General features: G+C 41.0%; 1 protein-coding gene across 6 annotated transcripts in view; it reads left to right on the top strand.

The window, feature by feature from the left end:
* Nucleotides 1–15,712, top strand: part of TTBK1 (tau tubulin kinase 1) — a 291,447-nt gene extending 275,735 nt beyond the window's left edge. For all 6 annotated transcript variants that reach the window (XM_056552932.1, XM_056552933.1, XM_056552930.1 and 3 more), the window contains one exon: nucleotides 14,061–15,712. In XM_056552932.1, the coding sequence (XP_056408907.1) occupies nucleotides 14,061–14,478 (418 nt within the window). In that variant the 3' untranslated portion in view covers nucleotides 14,479–15,712. The remainder of the gene's footprint in view (nucleotides 1–14,060) is intronic.
* Nucleotides 15,713–17,734: the final 2,022 nt, after the last annotated feature.

Here is a 17,734-nt window from a genome sequence, read left to right as displayed (position 1 = left end):
TATTATATTATATATTGTCACGATTCGGCTTCCAGGTAGTGGATCCTCTGTGTCAGCGAGGGATTGACGTGGACCGTGCTAGTGGACCGGTTCTAAGAGGCTACTGGTTTTCACCAGAGCCCGCCGCAAAGCGGGATGGTCTTGCTGCGGCAGTAGCAACCAGGTCGTATCCACTAGCAACGGCTCTACCTCGCTGACTGCTGAGAAGGCGTGGGACAGAAGGACTAGGCAGAGGCAAGGTCAGACGTAGCAGAAGGTCGGGGGCAGGCGGCAAGGTTCGTAGTCAGGATGGGTAGCAGAAGTTCAGGTACACAGGCTTTGGACACACTAAACGCTTTCACTGGCACAAGGCAACAAGATCCGGCAAGGGAGTGCATGGGAGGAGGTCAGATAAAGGCAGGGAGCAGGTGGAAGCCAATTAAGCTAATTGGGCCAGGCACCAATCATTGGTGCACTGGCCCTTTAAGTCTCAGAGAGCTGGCGCGCGCGCGCCCTAGAGAGCGGAGCCGCGCGCGCCAGCACATGACAGCAGGGGACCGGGACGGGTAAGTGACCTGGGATGCGATTCGCGAGCGGGCGCGTCCCGCTGTGCGAATCGCATCCCCAACGGCCATGACAGTGCAGCGCTCCCGGTCAGCGGGACCGACCGGGGCGCTGCAGGGAGAAAGACGCCGTGAGCGCTCCGGGGAGGAGCGGGGACCCGGAGCGCTAGGCGTAACAGTACCCCCCCCCTTAGGTCTCCCCTTCTCTTTGTCCGGTAACTGCCTCCCCTGGGATGAGGACACCGGGAAAGAATGGAGGGTTTCCTCAACGGCAGGCAGTACAGCAGGAGTGGGAATGGGGAGGGAGGGCAGAGGGCGAGGCCTGGCACGGGGCAGTGTGACACCAGGACGGGGGCCATGGGGAGGCACAGAGGCTTGCCTGACGGGACTGGGAGAGGGGGAAAGGCACTTCCTGTGGCAGGCAGAGTCCCAGTTCCTGATCTCCCCGGTGGTCCAATCAATGGTGGGGGAATGAAGCCGGAGCCAAGGCAGACCGAGGAGGACCTCAGAGGTACAGTTGGGGAGAATGAAGAACTCAATCCTCTCAAGGTGGGGTCCAATAGACATGAGGAGGGGCTCTGTGCGGTAACGCACGGTGCAGTCCAATCTGGCTCCGTTGACCGCAGAAATGTAGAGCGGCTTGACGAGACGGGTCACCGGGATGCTGAATTTATTAACAAACGACTCCAAAATAAAATTTCCAGAGGCACCGGAGTCCAAGCAGGCCACGGCTGAGAGGGAGGAGTTGGCTGAAGAAGAAATCCGCACGGGTACCGTGAGACGTGGAGGAGCAGACTTGGAACCAAGAGACGCCACACCCACGTGAGCTGGGTGCATGCGTGCGTTTCCCAGGCGTGGAGGACGGATAGGGCAATCCACCAAGAAATGCTCGGTACTGGCACAGTAAAGACAGAGATTTTCTTCTCTACGGCGATTCCTCTCTTCCTGGGTCAGGCGAGACCGATCCACTTGCATGGCCTCCTCGGCGGGAGGCCCAGGCGAAGACTGCAAAGGATGCTGTGGGAGAGGTGCCCAGAGATCTAAGTCTTTTTCCTGGCGGAGCTCTTGGTGTCGCTCAGAAAAACGCATGTCAATGCGGGTAGCCAAATGGATGAGTTCTTGGAGGTTGGCAGGAATCTCTCGTGCGGCCAGCACATCCTTGATGCGACTGGATAGGCCTTTTTTAAAGGTCGCGCAGAGAGCCTCATTATTCCAGGATAGTTCAGAAGCAAAAGTACGGAATTGTATGGCGTACTCGCCAACGGAAGAATTACCCTGGACCAGGTTCAACAGGGCAGTCTCGGCAGAAGACGCTCGGGCTGGCTCCTCGAAGACACTCCGGAGTTCAGCGAAGAAGGCCTGGACTGTGGCTGTGGCAGGATCATTGCGGTCCCAGAGCGGTGTGGCCCAAGACAAGGCCTTTCCTGAAAGAAGACTTACTACGAACGCCACCTTAGACCGTTCTGAAGGAAACAAGTCCGACAACATCTCCATATGCAGGGAACACTGAGACAAAAATCCACGGCAGAGTTTAGAGTCCCCATCAAATTTGTCCGGCAGGGACAAGCGGAGGTTAGGAGCGGCCACTCGCTGCGGAGGAGGTGCAGGAGCTGGCGGAGGAGATGGTTGCTGCTGTAGCAGAGGCAGAAGTTGCTGTAACATGGCGGTCAACTGCGACAGCTGCTGTCCTTGTTGGGCAATCTGCTGCGATTGCTGAGCGACCACCGTGGGAAGATCAGCGAGACTTGGCAGCGGCACCTCAGCGGGATCCATGGCCGGATCTACTGTCACGATTCGGCTTCCAGGTAGTGGATCCTCTGTGTCAGCGAGGGATTGGCGTGGACCGTGCTAGTGGACCGGTTCTAAGAGGCTACTGGTTTTCACCAGAGCCCGCCGCAAAGCGGGATGGTCTTGCTGCGGCAGTAGCAACCAGGTCGTGTCCACTAGCAACGGCTCTACCTCGCTGACTGCTGAGAAGGCGTGGGACAGAAGGACTAGGCAGAGGCAAGGTCAGACGTAGCAGAAGGTCGGGGGCAGGCGGCAAGGTTCGTAGTCAGGATGGGTAGCAGAAGTTCAGGTACACAGGCTTTGGACACACTAAACGCTTTCACTGGCACAAGGCAACAAGATCCGGCAAGGGAGTGCAGGGGAAGTGATCAGATATAGTCAGGGAGCAGGTGGATGCCAATTAAGCTAATTGGGCCAGGCACCAATCATTGGTGCACTGGCCCTTTAAGTCTCAGAGAGCTGGCGCGCGCGCGCCCTAGAGAGCGGAGCCGCGCGCGCCAGCACATGACAGCAGGGGACCGGGACGGGTAAGTGACCTGGGATGCGATTCGCGAACGGCCGCGTCCCGCTGTGCGAATCGCATCCCCAACGTCCATGACAGTGCAGCGCTCCCGGTCAGCGGGACCGACCGGGGCGCTGCAGGGAGAAAGATGCCGTGAGCGCTCCGGGGAGGAGCGGGGACCCGGAGCGCTAGGCGTAACATATATAGTGATGATTATATCCTGTATTATATTATATTATATATAGTGATGATTATATCCTGTATTATATTATATTATATATAGTGATGATTATATCCTGTATTATATTATATTATAGTGATGATTATATCCTGTATTATATTATATATAGTGATGATTATATCCTGTATTATATTATATATAGTGATGATTATATCCTGTATTATATTATATATAGTGATGATTATATCCTGTATTATATTATATATTGTGATGATTATATCCTGTATTATATTATATATAGTGATGATTATATCCTGTATTATATTATATATAGTGATGATTATATCCTGTATTATATTATATATTGTGATGATTATATCCTGTATTATATTATATTATATATAGTGATGATTATATCCTGTATTATATTATATATAGTGATGATTATATCCTGTATTATATTATATATAGTGATGATTATATCCTGTATTATATTATATATAGTGATGATTATATCCTGTATTATATTATATTATATATATATAGAGATGATTATATCCTGTATTATATTATATTATATATAGTGATGATTATATCCTGTATTATATTATATATAGTGATGATTATATCCTGTATTATATTATATATAATATTGTTCGTAGAAAAGATAGAGTGGGCACTCACCATGTTCTTCAATCTTCTTTTCTTTATTCTGTTATACTCACGTATACATTAACAGGATGGGATACGGTGGTAAGAAGGGGGGGGGGGAGGGGTACCACCAGGCTACAGCACTGCTTTACTCTTTACAGAGCTTCAACGGGCCTGTGCTTCATTATGGACACCAGTGAAAATGTATACAGGTGAATTACTTATTAACTACCAATCACCATTAGTTTTCACCTCACGTGACGACATGACGCTTCTGATCTTGATTTCAGGTAAAGCAGCTGATGTCTACGCGATCATTTAACCCTAAGGGTCCCATTGCTTCTGTTCTCATTATCCACACCGCTTCTCTTTGAAGCAATTTTTTATCTTGTAGTTCGCCAGGCTTTGATTTAACTATTTCTATTCCTGCGCACTGTGGGATCTCCTCCATGGATACTATTTACGTGGGAAATAAGGCGCAGAGCTCCTTTTCCTGTACGGAAAGAATAAAAGTGTTCACGTAATCGAATCCCAAGCTGCCCTTTCGTTTTTCCCACATAGTAGTACCCACATGATGACGTTATATTTTCTGTCCGACAGGTTATAAGTTCATCTACAGTTTGTACAACTGCTCCCATTCTTATCATATTCGTATTGATATTAAATTTACAGAAATTGCATGATTTACATTTTAAGTTTCCTTTCGGTGCTATTTGTTTTAACCATGATTCTTTTTTCTGTTTTCTATTAGTTTGCTTAATTGCGTCTCTTATTGTTTTATTTTTACGAAATGTTATCAATGGATTATTTTTAGTTACTGTATTTAACTCTCCATCTCCTTCTAAAATATACCAATTTTTTCTTATTGCTTTTTCAATCATTTTATTCATAGGGGAATTATTGAATGTAAATATGAAGCGTCTTTCATAATTTTTTTTTTTGCTTTTCTGATATTTTTTCTTTTTCTTCTACTTTATTTCTCCCTTCTTTCATCAATTTTGGAGGATATTGCCTTTCGATTAACCTTTTTTCCAGTTGGTCTGCTTGTAATTTATATGTATTTTCCTTTTTGGTTTATTCTTTTTAGTCTTGTAAATTGTCCATATGGAATTCCTTTCTTCACTGCGTAAGGATGTGAACTATGAAAATGAAGCAACGTGTTTTTAGGTACAGTTTTCCCGTATCCTTCACTTATAATTTGATTGTTTTCTATATGTAAACGTACGTCCAAAAATTCTATGGAGTTTCCTCCAAAATGACTAGTAAATGACATATTTACATCGTTGCTTACATTTAAATAGTTCACAAACTCTACAAATTGGTTCTCATCTCCAGAACATACTATCAGTATGTCGTCGACAAATCTTGAATACAATCTAATAAATTGGGTATATGGGTTTTGAGTGGCATAAATATATTATGTGAAGATTTCAATGAGATACAATTCGATATCGATTTACACAGAACAATTAGAAGTATAAATTTGTATACAAAACAAAATTATTGTCCAGCACCAGGATGTGGATAAAAACAGGTTTCTTTATTCAATGAGGACAGCTACATACATGAAATCTCTGACGCGTTTCACGCTTTCGCACTTAGTCATAGAGTGGCATACAACACATAAGAACACATATATATATACTAAAATTCCTTCTCACCAATTGGTGATAAAACAGATGGAAAATACGAAACGGATTCGGTATATACAAAAAACATGTACTGGATTCACCAGAAATATACATTGTGTTGTGGATGCAGTGTGAATAACATTCAAGGCACAAGTGAAGACTGCGACAAATATATAGATCTATCAGAATGAATATATATAATATGTAGAAAGAGAGGTTTTCTCTTTTATATATAAAAAGAATTGAAAAAAAAAAAATATATATATATATATATTGCACAAACCGCAGGAAAAAATCGCATGTGTCTGAATATATGCCACAGTGTCCAATACCATATATAAGCAGGGACCATTATCAAAATAAGTGATTGATAATATGGATAACGACACATTACTTTTTATATATCAAACACCCAAATGGGAAGTAGAAATTAATATGTCATAATCCAATCCAATCTATGATTTAGACCAGTTGGATGTCTGGTATTCAGAACAAATATCCAGTAAGTCTCCCTATTTAGTAGTTTTCTACGGAGAGCTCCTCCCCTAGTGTTATATTTAACCTTTTCGATGCCCATAACTACAAGAGATGTAACATCCCCTTTATGAATATCTCTAAAATGTTTGCTCAACGCTGAGATATTGAATTTATCAGTACGGGCGTCGGAAATGTGTCTCCTAATTCTCTCTTTTAAATGGTCGCTAGTACAACCGACATATTGTTGGCGGCAGACTGTACATGCTGCCAGATAAACCACCGATGATGTATTGCAGTTCACAAAGGTTTTTATTATATATTTTCTACTTGTAGCATATGATTCAAACTCCTTGCTAACCTTCATATGTGAACACGTAACACATCTTCGGTGGCCACATCTCCAGTTTCCCGTACTGGCTGCCGCACTGTCTACTAAAGAGACTGGGTGATACTTTAGATCCTAAGGACGGACCTCTTCTGGACACTATATTAACACCCCCAGATACTGAATTTCTCAAAAGTGGATCCATTTCAAGTAATGGTAAATATTTATTGATAATGTGTCTAATACCTGCAAACTGTCTACTATATGCAGTAATGAAAGTTGGCTTGCGTTTCTCCTGTTTTTTCCACCCATCTCTGTTATCTCTCCTACTTTCTCCAATTAAATCTCTTCTATCTATTTTCTCCACTTTATTTTTAGCAATCTCTATATCCTTTTTCCCATACCCTCTTTCAACAAATTTTTGTTCCCAAATCTTTTTTTTTATAGACGACTACTGCTGGTGTGGAGGGGGACAGAAAGTGAATTTGAGCGATTCATGAGCTATATAAATGATAATAATCTCAATTTAAAATTTACCTCCCATTTTGATAATATTTCTGTGAATTTTTTGGACATTACAGTGACATGCCGGGATGACAGGTTTGTGGTAAGTCCGTATAGAAAAGAAACGGCAACAAATTCTGTGTTACTTGCCACATCCTGCCACCCACGACATGTTGTAAAAAATATTCCTTTCGGTGAATTATGTCGAATTAAACGCAACTGTTCTGATCCAGAAAAATACGAAAAAGAAAAAAAGATTTGGGAACAAAAATTTGTTGAAAGAGGGTATGGGAAAAAGGATATAGAGATTGCTAAAAATAAAATGGAGAAAATAGATAGAAGAGATTTAATTGGAGAAAGTAGGAGAGATAACAGAGATGGGTGGAAAAAACAGGAGAAACGCAAGCCAACTTTCATTACTGCATATAGTAGACAGTTTGCAGGTATTAGACACATTATCAATAAATATTTACCATTACTTGAAATGGATCCACTTTTGAGAAATTCAGTATCTGGGGGTGTTAATATAGTGTCCAGAAGAGGTCCGTCTTTAGGATCTAAAGTATCACCCAGTCTCTTTAGTAGACAGTGCGGCAGCCAGTACGGGAAACTGGAGATGTGGCCACCGAAGATGTGTTACGTGTTCACATATGAAGGTTAGCAAGGAGTTTGAATCATATGCTACAAGTAGAAAATATATTATAAAAACCTTTGTGAACTGCAATACATCATCGGTGGTTTATCTGGCAGCATGTACAGTCTGCCGCCAACAATATGTCGGTTGTACTAGCGACCATTTAAAAGAGAGAATTAGGAGACACATTTCCGACACCCGTACTGATAAATTCAATATCTCAGCGTTGAGCAAACATTTTAGAGATATTCATAAAGGGGATGTTACATCTCTTGTAGTTATGGGCATCGAAAAGATTAAATATAACACTAGGGGAGGAGCTCTCCGTAGAAAACTACTAAATAGGGAGACTTACTGGATATTTGTTCTGAATACCAGACATCCAACTGGTCTAAATCATAGATTGGATTGGATTATGACATATTAATTTCTACTTCCCATTTGGGTGTTTGATATATAAAAAGTAATGAGTCGTTATCCATATTATCAATCACTTATTTTGATAATGGTCCCTGCTTATATATGGTATTGGACACTGTGGCATATATTCAGACACATGCGATTTTTTCCTGCGGTTTGTGCAATATATATATATATTTTTTTCAATTCTTTTTATATATAAAAGAGAAAACCTCTCTTTCTACATATTATATATATTCATTCTGATAGATCTATATATTTGCCGCAGTCTTCGCTTGTGCCTTGAATGTTATTCACACTGCATCCACAACACAATGTATATTTCTGGTGAATCCAGTACATGTTTTTTGTAGATACCGAATCCGTTTCGTGTTTTATCACCAATTGGTGAGAAGGAATTTTAGTATATATATGTGTTCTTATGTGTTGTATGCCACTCTATGACTAAGCGCGAAAGCGTGAAACGCGTCAGAGATTTCATGTATGTTGCTGTCTTCATTGAATAAAGAAACCCGTTTTTATCCACATACTGGTGCTGGACAATAATTTCGTTTTGTCTGCTACTTGAAACCGGAGGCGGGACTGGTGGATCCGCGCACAGAAGGTGTGTGATTCCTGGGTGAGCGGTCAATGCTTTCTCCTCTCTCTCTGCTATAAATTTGTATAAGTTTTTCATTAATAAACCTACCATGGAGCAGCAATCAATAGAGAGTGATATACTAGCACAAATAGGTCCATTAGGGTTCATGATAGCCCCAGAATTTTCTGCGCAAGAAATTGAAATTACTAAGATGCTGGCAATAGGTTTTGAAGATGAACCCAGTGTCACTGGGGGAGAAGATTTTGGAGAAATCGAAAGATTTACTAAAGGAAATAAATCAGAGTTCCCCCCTCCCCCCAGTCACACAGGGAGGTCACATAGACTTATTTCATAAAGCTGTAAAAAGAGATGTTAAGGCCATACTTTATCCATATAAAGTTCCAAATTTATCAAAAGGAGAACAAAAAGCATTGAATTGGTTAAGAGATAGGGAAGATATAGTAGTGGTGAAATCAGATAAAGGAGGAGGTGTTGTAGTTCTGACAACACAATATTATAAAGAAGAAGCCAAGAGGCAATTGTCAGACACTGCAACATACACTCCACTCCTTACAGATACTACCTTTAGAATCTTACAAAAATTTAAATCTTTCCTAAAAGAACAATTCTCTAAAGGAATGCTGTCCTTAAAAGTGCAGAAAGGCTTGTACCAAAGGCTCCCTAACCAGCCAAATGGTATTTCATACCGAAAGTGCATAAATCACTGAACCGACCCCCAGGACGACCTATTGTCTCTGGGGTCGGTTCAATGACAGAACATTTGTCACATTATGTTTTTTGGTTATTAAGACCATTACTGGTCATCATCCCTTCGTATCTTAAAGATACATCACACGTATTACATACTATTAAAGAAATTCAATTACAGCAGGGATGGTCATTATGCTCAGTAGACGTGGTTAGCCTGTACACCCGCATCCCTCATGATGCAGGTGTACAGGCTATAAGGACATTCTTACAATTTTCCGACAAATCTCCAGAATTCATCTAATTTGTTACAGAGGCATTGCAGTTTATTTTGTCAAACAGTACATGATGATCAATGGTACAAACAGGACACCGATGTCCTGCATATATGCTAATTTATTTCTTGCAATCTTCGAAACTAAATATATTTATACCACTCAAAACCCATATACCCAATTTATTAGATTGTATTCAAGATTTGTCGACGACATACTGATAGTATGGTCTGGAGATGAGAACCAATTTAAAGAGTTTGTGAACTATTTAAATGTAAGCAACGATGTAAATATGTCATTTACTAGTCATTTTGGAGGAAACTCCATAGAATTTTTGGACGTACGTTTACATATAGAAAACAATCAAATTATAAGTGAAGGATACAGGAAAACTGTAGCTAAAAACACATTGCTTCATTTTCATAGTTCACATCCTTACGCAGTGAAGAAAGGAATTCCATATGGACAATTTACAAGACTAAAAAGAATAAACCAAAAAGGAAAATACATATAAATTACAAGCAGACCAACTGGAAAAAAGGTTATTCGAAAGGCAATATCCTCCAAAATTGATAAGAGAAGGGAGAAATAAAGTAGAAGAAAAAGAAAAAATATCAGAAAAGCAAAAAAATAAAATAATGAAAGACGCTTCATATTTACATTCAATAATTCCCCTATGAATAAAATTATTGAAAAAGCAATAAGAAAAAATTGGTATATTTTAGGAGATGGAGAGTTAAATACAGTAACTAAAAATAATCCATTGATAACATTTCGTAAAAATAAAACAATAGGAGGCGCAATTAAGCAAACTACCGTATTTTTCGCCGTATAAGACGCACTTTTTCCTCCCCAAAACTGGGGGGGAAAAGTCGGTGCGTCTTATACGGCGAATACACCCCTATCGCGGCGGTCCCTGCGGCCATCAATGGCCTGGACCCCCGGCTAATACAGGACATCACCGATCACGGTGATGCCCTGTATTAACCCTTCAGACGCGGCGATCAAAGCTAAATGCCGCATCTGGAGGGAAAGTGACACTAACCCGGCTGTTCAGTTGGGCTGTTTGGGACCGCCGCGATTTCACCGCGGCGATCCCGAACAGCCCGACTGAATGGGCGGGTTAGTGCTTACAGGACACCGGGAGGGACCTTACCTGCCTCCTCGGTGTCTTCTCCGTTCAGGGATCCCCTGTATGACCACTATTGGGTTCAAAATCTTAAATTTTTTAGATTTTGCACCTAAAAATAGGGTCTTATACGCCGGTGCGTCCTATAGGGCGAAAAATACGGTAATAGAAAACAGAAAAAAGAATCATGGTTAAAACAAATAGCACCGAAAGGAAACTTAAAATGTAAATCATGCAATTTCTGTAAATTTATATGAATACGAATATGATATGAATGGGAGCAGTTGTACAAACTGTAGATGAACTTATAACCTGTCGGACAGAAAATATAACGTCATCATGTGGGTACTACTATGTGGGAAAAATGAAAGGGCAGCTTGGGATTCGAATGCGTGAACACTTTTATTCTTGAAACCAAAATCAGAAACGTCATGTTGTCACGTGAGGTGAAAACTACGGATTAATGCAATATTGTGTAATGCACATGTATATCTTTATCTATGCAACACATACAACTGTGGGTTTATAAACGTGAATACTATTCCATACCCCGGCTACCTTCCTCGGGTCCTGATATTGTATTGTATTTACCACATGTATGTTTAACCTTTAAACACCTTTAATGCGTTATATCTAATATAAAATACTGTATATTGGAGGTATTGGGCCATTAGCCTTGCTCAACTGCTTTTTGGCGATGCAGCAATATTGTTTTACTGTCCCCCCTGTAGCCTAGGGTTACTAGGAGGTTCCAGTGTAGGGTCAGGTCATTAGGACAGGGGACCTACAGTAACGCTAGGCAGGGCTACTAGATAGGGATATACCAGTCACGCCTCACTCATGCTCTATCCAATGTATACTATCCAATTGTGTGTATGTAAATAATACTGGCCCACACCAGTCGCTACACGATTACAGTGTTGTACTTTAATAAATATATTGCATATGAAATATGTTGTTCTTGATTTTTATATTATATATAGAGATGATTATATCCTGTATTATATTATATTATATATAGTGATGATTATATCCTGTATTATATATATATATAGTGATGATTATATCCTGTATTATATTATATATAGTGATGATTATATCCTGTATTATATTATATATAGTGATGATTATATCCTGTATTATATTATATATAGTGATGATTATATCCTGTATTATATTATATTATATATAGTGATGATTATATCCTGTATTTATTATATTATATATAGTGATGATTATATCCTGTATTATATTATATTATATATAGAGATGATTATATCCTGTATTATATTATATTATATCCTGTATTATATTATATATAGAGATGATTATATCCTGTATTATATTATATTATATATAGTGATGATTATATCCTGTATTATATTATATATAGTGATGATTATATCCTGTATTATATTATATATAGAGATGATTATATCCTGTATTATATTATATATAGTGATGATTATATCCTGTATTATATTATATATAGTGATGATTATATCCTGTATTATATTATATATAGTGATGATTATATCCTGTATTATATTATATATAGTGATGATTATATCCTGTATTATATTATATATAGTGATGATTATATCCTGTATTATATTATATATAGAGATGATTATATCCTGTATTATATTATATATAGTGATGATTATATCCTGTATTATATTATATTATATATAGTGATGATTATATCCTGTATTATATTATATTATATATAGTGATGATTATATCCTGTATTATATTATATATAGTGATGATTATATCCTGTATTATATTATATTATATATAGAGATGATTATATCCTGTATTATATTATATATAGTGATGATTATATCCTGTATTATATTATATATAGTGATGATTATATCCTGTATTATATTATATATAGTGATGATTATATCCTGTATTATATTATATATAGTGATGATTATATCCTGTATTATATTATATTATATATAGTGATGATTATATCCTGTATTATATTATATTATATATAGTGATGATTATATCCTGTATTATATTATATATAGTGATGATTATATGCTGTATTATATTATATATAGTGATGATTATATCCTGTATTTATCTATACATATAAAACTCAATGTGTGTGTATGTATGAATATATGTATGTATATATGTGTGTGTATATATATGTGTGTGTATATGTATGTATGTGTGTGTATATGTGTGTATATGTACGTATGTGTGTATGTATGTGTGTGTATATGTATGTATGTGTGTGTATATGTGTGTATATATGTATGTATGTGTGTGTATATGTGTGTATATATGTACGTATGTGTGTGTATATGTGTGTATATGTACGTATGTGTGTATGTATGTATGTATGTGTGTATATATGTATGTATGTGTGTGTATATGTGTGTATATGTGTATGTGTGTATGTATGTATGTGTGTATGTAAGTATGTATGTGTATATGTATATATATATATATGTATGTATGTTCCAGCATCATGTCCAAACGGCTAAAGATATTACCATTACACTTGGTCACATGTTACTTATATGTCACCAACAAACATAGGCTAGGGGATTTAACCCTTACTCACCACCATTTACCAGAGGTGGGGCTTATGTTTGTGGTCCCATACAAGTCAATGGGAAATATATATTACTGCATAACTTCCAAACGGCTGGAGATATTTCCATAATACTTGGTCGCATGTTACTTATATGTCCACTTAAAATATAGGATAGTTAATTTAACCCTTAACTACCCCCATTTGTGAGGGTCGGGGTTTTTGTTTAAAGTCCCATGCAAATCAATGTGAAATGTATGTTCCCACATAACTTCCGTACGGCTGGAGATATTTCAATAACTGGTCACATATTACAGGACGGGATAGGAGGACGGGATAGGAGGTCGGGATAGGAGGACCGGGATAGGAGGTCGGGATAGGAGGACGGGATAGGAGGACGGGATGGGAGGACGGGATAGGAGGTCGGGATAGGAGGACGGGATAGGAGGACGGGATGGGAGGACGGGATGGGAGAACGGGATAGTGACTGGATAGGAGGACGGGATAGATGGACTGAATAGGAGGAAAGGATAGGAGGACAGAAAAGGAGGACGGAAAAGGAGGTCGAGATATGAGGACGGGAAAGGAGGACGGGATAGGAGGTCGGGATATGATGACGGGATAGGAGGTCAGGATATGACAACAATATATGAGGACGGAATATGAAGTTTCCTCCTTTGTTTATTTTCCTCCCCAACAAGGATTAGGAAGGAAAAACCGGGCAACGCCGGGTACTCAGCTAGTTATATTATATATAGTGATGATTATATCCTGTATTTATTATATTATATATAGTGATGATTATATCCTGTATTTATTATATTATATATAGTGATGATTATATCCTGTATTTATTATATTATATATAGTGATGATTATATCCTGTATTTATTATATTATACCCAATCATCTATGGTTGGAGAAGAACAATCCCTGGGTATAATGAATTTATGACTAAGGTTCCAAATCACCCAGTGACTATTCTTAGCCCCATTATTGGGTTATTGACCCACTGACTTCTCATTCCCTGGTACATCACCCAATGACTGTTCATTGTCTTCCCCCGATTCTTTCTTCTTGTCTGATTTATTTTCTTATGTTCCGTCTCTTCCTTTAAACCTTTATTTCACCTCTATCTCTTTGTCCTATATAGGTACCATCCTCCACGAGTAACTCTTGGTGGTGCTATTGGGCTCTCCCCTGACCATAAGCCTAAATCGCTACATATGAGGCTTCCCCCTCTTTCAAGTCCAACACCTTCTAGAACCAATGTACGGAGGGTCATTCGTGGACCACCCAAGAGTCCAGTGGTCCCAGTGCGAACAGTCAGCGCATCGCCACGAAGCCAGTCTCTCTCAAGAACGGAAAGTCCATCACCGTCCAGGCAGAAAAGACCAGTTACCACAACGCCCCCGGTACAACCCTCTCCCAAACCTCGGGCCCAGGTCCCTGGTGAGTGTCCAGCAACACCTGCAATTGCGAGAAAGGGACAAAGACTGAAGGTGCAAGTGCCGACTCTGGCAACCAAAGCCAAGCAGGGAACAAGCAATGGGCGAGGCAATGGCAGATAATGGCCGCCCGGTGCAGGGCCAAACTCGCCTCACTCCAGCTCAGTTAGGGAACATTGCTCTTCATTCAACCTGTGCTACACAATATACACAATCCGAGCCGGGGATTGTACGATGGGGCGGAGATCTGCTCAGTCCAAGCCAAGAATTGTACAATGGGGCGGAGCTCTGCTTGATCCAAGGTGAGGATTGTGCGATGGGGCGGAGCTCTGCTTGATCCAAGGCGAGGATTGTACGATGTGGCGCAGCTCTGCTTGATCCAAGGCGAGGATTGTACGATGGGGCAGAGCTCTGCTTTATCCAAGGCGAGGATTGTACGATGGGGTGGAGCTCTGCTTTATCCAAGGCGAAGATTGTACGATGGGTGGAGCTCTGCTTGATCCAAGGCGTGGATTGTACGATGGGGCGGAGTTCTGCTTGATCCAAGGCGAGGATTGTACGATGGGGCGGAGCTCTGCTCGATCCAAGGAAATAATTGTACGATGGGTCGGAGCTCTGCTTGATCCAAGGCGAGAATTGTACGATGGGGCGGAGCTCTGCTTGATGAAAGGCGAGGATTGTACGATGGGGCGGAGCTCTGCTCTTCACATACCAATTATTTTATTTTCACATTCAAAGTCTGTTGCTGATATCGAGAATTACAAAACTACAGCAAAAATCTGAAGGACAACAATGAGCGGCCCATATTCACTGTGCGGGACTGCGGAGGGAGGAGCAACGGGCCAGCGGAGCCGCCATGTCCATGCTTCTGGCCTATGCCCGTCTGTAGACTGTTAGCAATGTATAGCTGCAGTCTTCAGCACGCACCAATCATATCCTGTATATAGTATGTGACAATGCTATGCATATCTACAGCGGAGAAGCTTCCAGGGATGTGACCACCCAAGGGCTGAGCACAGGCGGCCACTCCGGGGTTCATGCCGCAACACCGAGCGCGGTCCACTACATCCACTCATTCTGGTTTAGTTTGGGGGCACCACAATATACCACAGTGCAGCACAAAGTCATGGGGTCCAGGGTGGGGGGCGTTTCTTAGGTCACACGGGGTCAGAGGAAACGTCTAAAATAGTTTACACACCGCAACCAGATTGTAACAATCCCCATGTGTGCCCAACCCACGCGCATGTCACGGGAGAGGCGGCCGCCGCATGAACCACCGAGATCTGAGGAGGAGCGGCCGCACGCAACGCTTCTTATATCCACACCATTTATCATGAATAAAGCCTGCTATACCACAGCTGAGGGTCCGTGACTGTGTGTGAGCCGAGTGTCAGGTGATCGAGTGGTGGTGGAATCAGTTATGGGGTACAGAGTGGTACAGTATATCCGGAAAGTCTTCACACCCCCCCGTCAATATTTACAATGTATGCAAAAAGTCTTCACCCCCCGTCACTATACACAATGTATCCAGAAAGTCTTCACCCCCGGTCACTATACACAATGTATCCAGAAAGTCTTCACCCCCGGTCACTATACACAATGTATCCAGAAAGTCTTCACCCCCGATCACTATATACATTGTATCCAGAAAGTCTTCACCCCCGATCACTATATACATTGTATCCAGAAAGTCATCACCTCCCGATCACTATATACATTGTATCCAGAAAGTCTTCACCCCCGATCACTATATACAATGTATCCAGAAAGTCTTCACCCCCGATCACTATATACAATGTATCCAGAAAGTTTTCACCCCCCTGTGGTCACTATATACAATGTATCCAGAAAGTCTTCACCCCCGATCACTATATATAATGTATCCAGAAAGTCTTCACCCCCGATCACTATATACAATGTATCCAGAAAGTCTTCACCCCCGATCACTATATACATTGTATCCAGAAAGTCATCACCTCCCGATCACTATATACATTGTATCCAGAAAGTCTTCACCACCTATCACTATATACAATGTATCCAGAAAGTCTTCACCCCCGATCACTATATACAATGTATCCAGAAAGTTTTCACCCCCCTGTGGTCACTATATACAATGTATCCAGAAAGTCTTCACCCCCGATCACTATATACAATGTATCCAGAAAGTCTTCACCCCCGATCACTATATACAATGTATCCAGAAAGTCTTCACCCCTGATCACTATATACATTGTATCCAGAAAGTCATCACCTCCCGATCACTATATACATTGTATCCAGAAAGTCTTCACCCCCTATCACTATATACAATGTATCCAGAAAGTGTTCACCCCCTGTCACTATATACATTGTATCCAGAAAGTCTTCACCCCCGATCACTATATACAATGTATCCAGAAAGTCTTCACCCCCGGTCACTATATACAATGTATCCAGAAAGTCTTCACCCCCGGTCACTATATACAATGTATCCAGAAAGTCTTCACCCCCGGTCACTATATACATTGTATCCAGAAAGTCTTTACCCCCCTGGTCACTATATACAATGTATCCAGAAAGTCTTCACCCCCGGTCCCTATATACAATGTATTCAGAAAGTCTTCACCCCCGTTCACTATATACAATGTATCCAGAAAGTATAAAACTATAAAATGTTCCATAAGTATTCATACCCTTTGCTATAACATGTGACATAAATATTCAGACCCTGTACTCAGGACTTAGGTGAAGCCCCTTTGGCAGTGATTCCAGCCTCCAGTCTTCTTGGGGATGAGGCCACGAGGTTTACACCTGGATTAAGTGGTTGAGGTTCATACACATTTAGGGGAATGGTAAATATTGGGTGTTATGTACAGTAAATAAAAAATCAAGAAATGGGACATCACCGAAGAGGAGTGTAAGGCCGTAATAGAAATGGATTACGTAAAACATACGTTGTTATACAGAGATATGTAGAGACCGCCCCCGGCATCCGCAATGTACGTCCATAGTTGGTCTCCATAGAAATGGGTGCATCAGTGGCTCCACGACTTAACCAATGTAATGTCGATGTGGGACGCCCTAGACTCTGTCTGTGACGCCCTAGACTCTTGGTGTGTGACGCCCTAGACTCAGTCTGTGACTCACTAGACTTGATGTGTGACGCCCTAGACTCGGTGTGTGACGCCCTAGACTCGGTCTGTGACGCCCTAGTCTTGGTCTGTGACGCCCTAGACTCGGTGTGTGACACCCTAGACTCAGTCTGTGACACCCTAGACTTGGTGTGTGACGCCCTAGACTTGGTGTGTAGGCAAAAAGAAATGGGGGGAGACTCAAGTTAAATATTTGACATAACAAAGAGGGGTCCTATCTGGCATACAGAACCATAAACACAGAA

This window comes from Hyla sarda, unplaced genomic scaffold (assembly GCF_029499605.1).
Source record: "Hyla sarda isolate aHylSar1 unplaced genomic scaffold, aHylSar1.hap1 scaffold_212, whole genome shotgun sequence".
Classification (NCBI taxonomy): Eukaryota; Metazoa; Chordata; class Amphibia; order Anura; family Hylidae; genus Hyla; species Hyla sarda.
The sequence above is the reverse complement of the archived record's forward strand: the minus strand, read 5'-3'. Positions and strand labels throughout refer to the sequence as shown.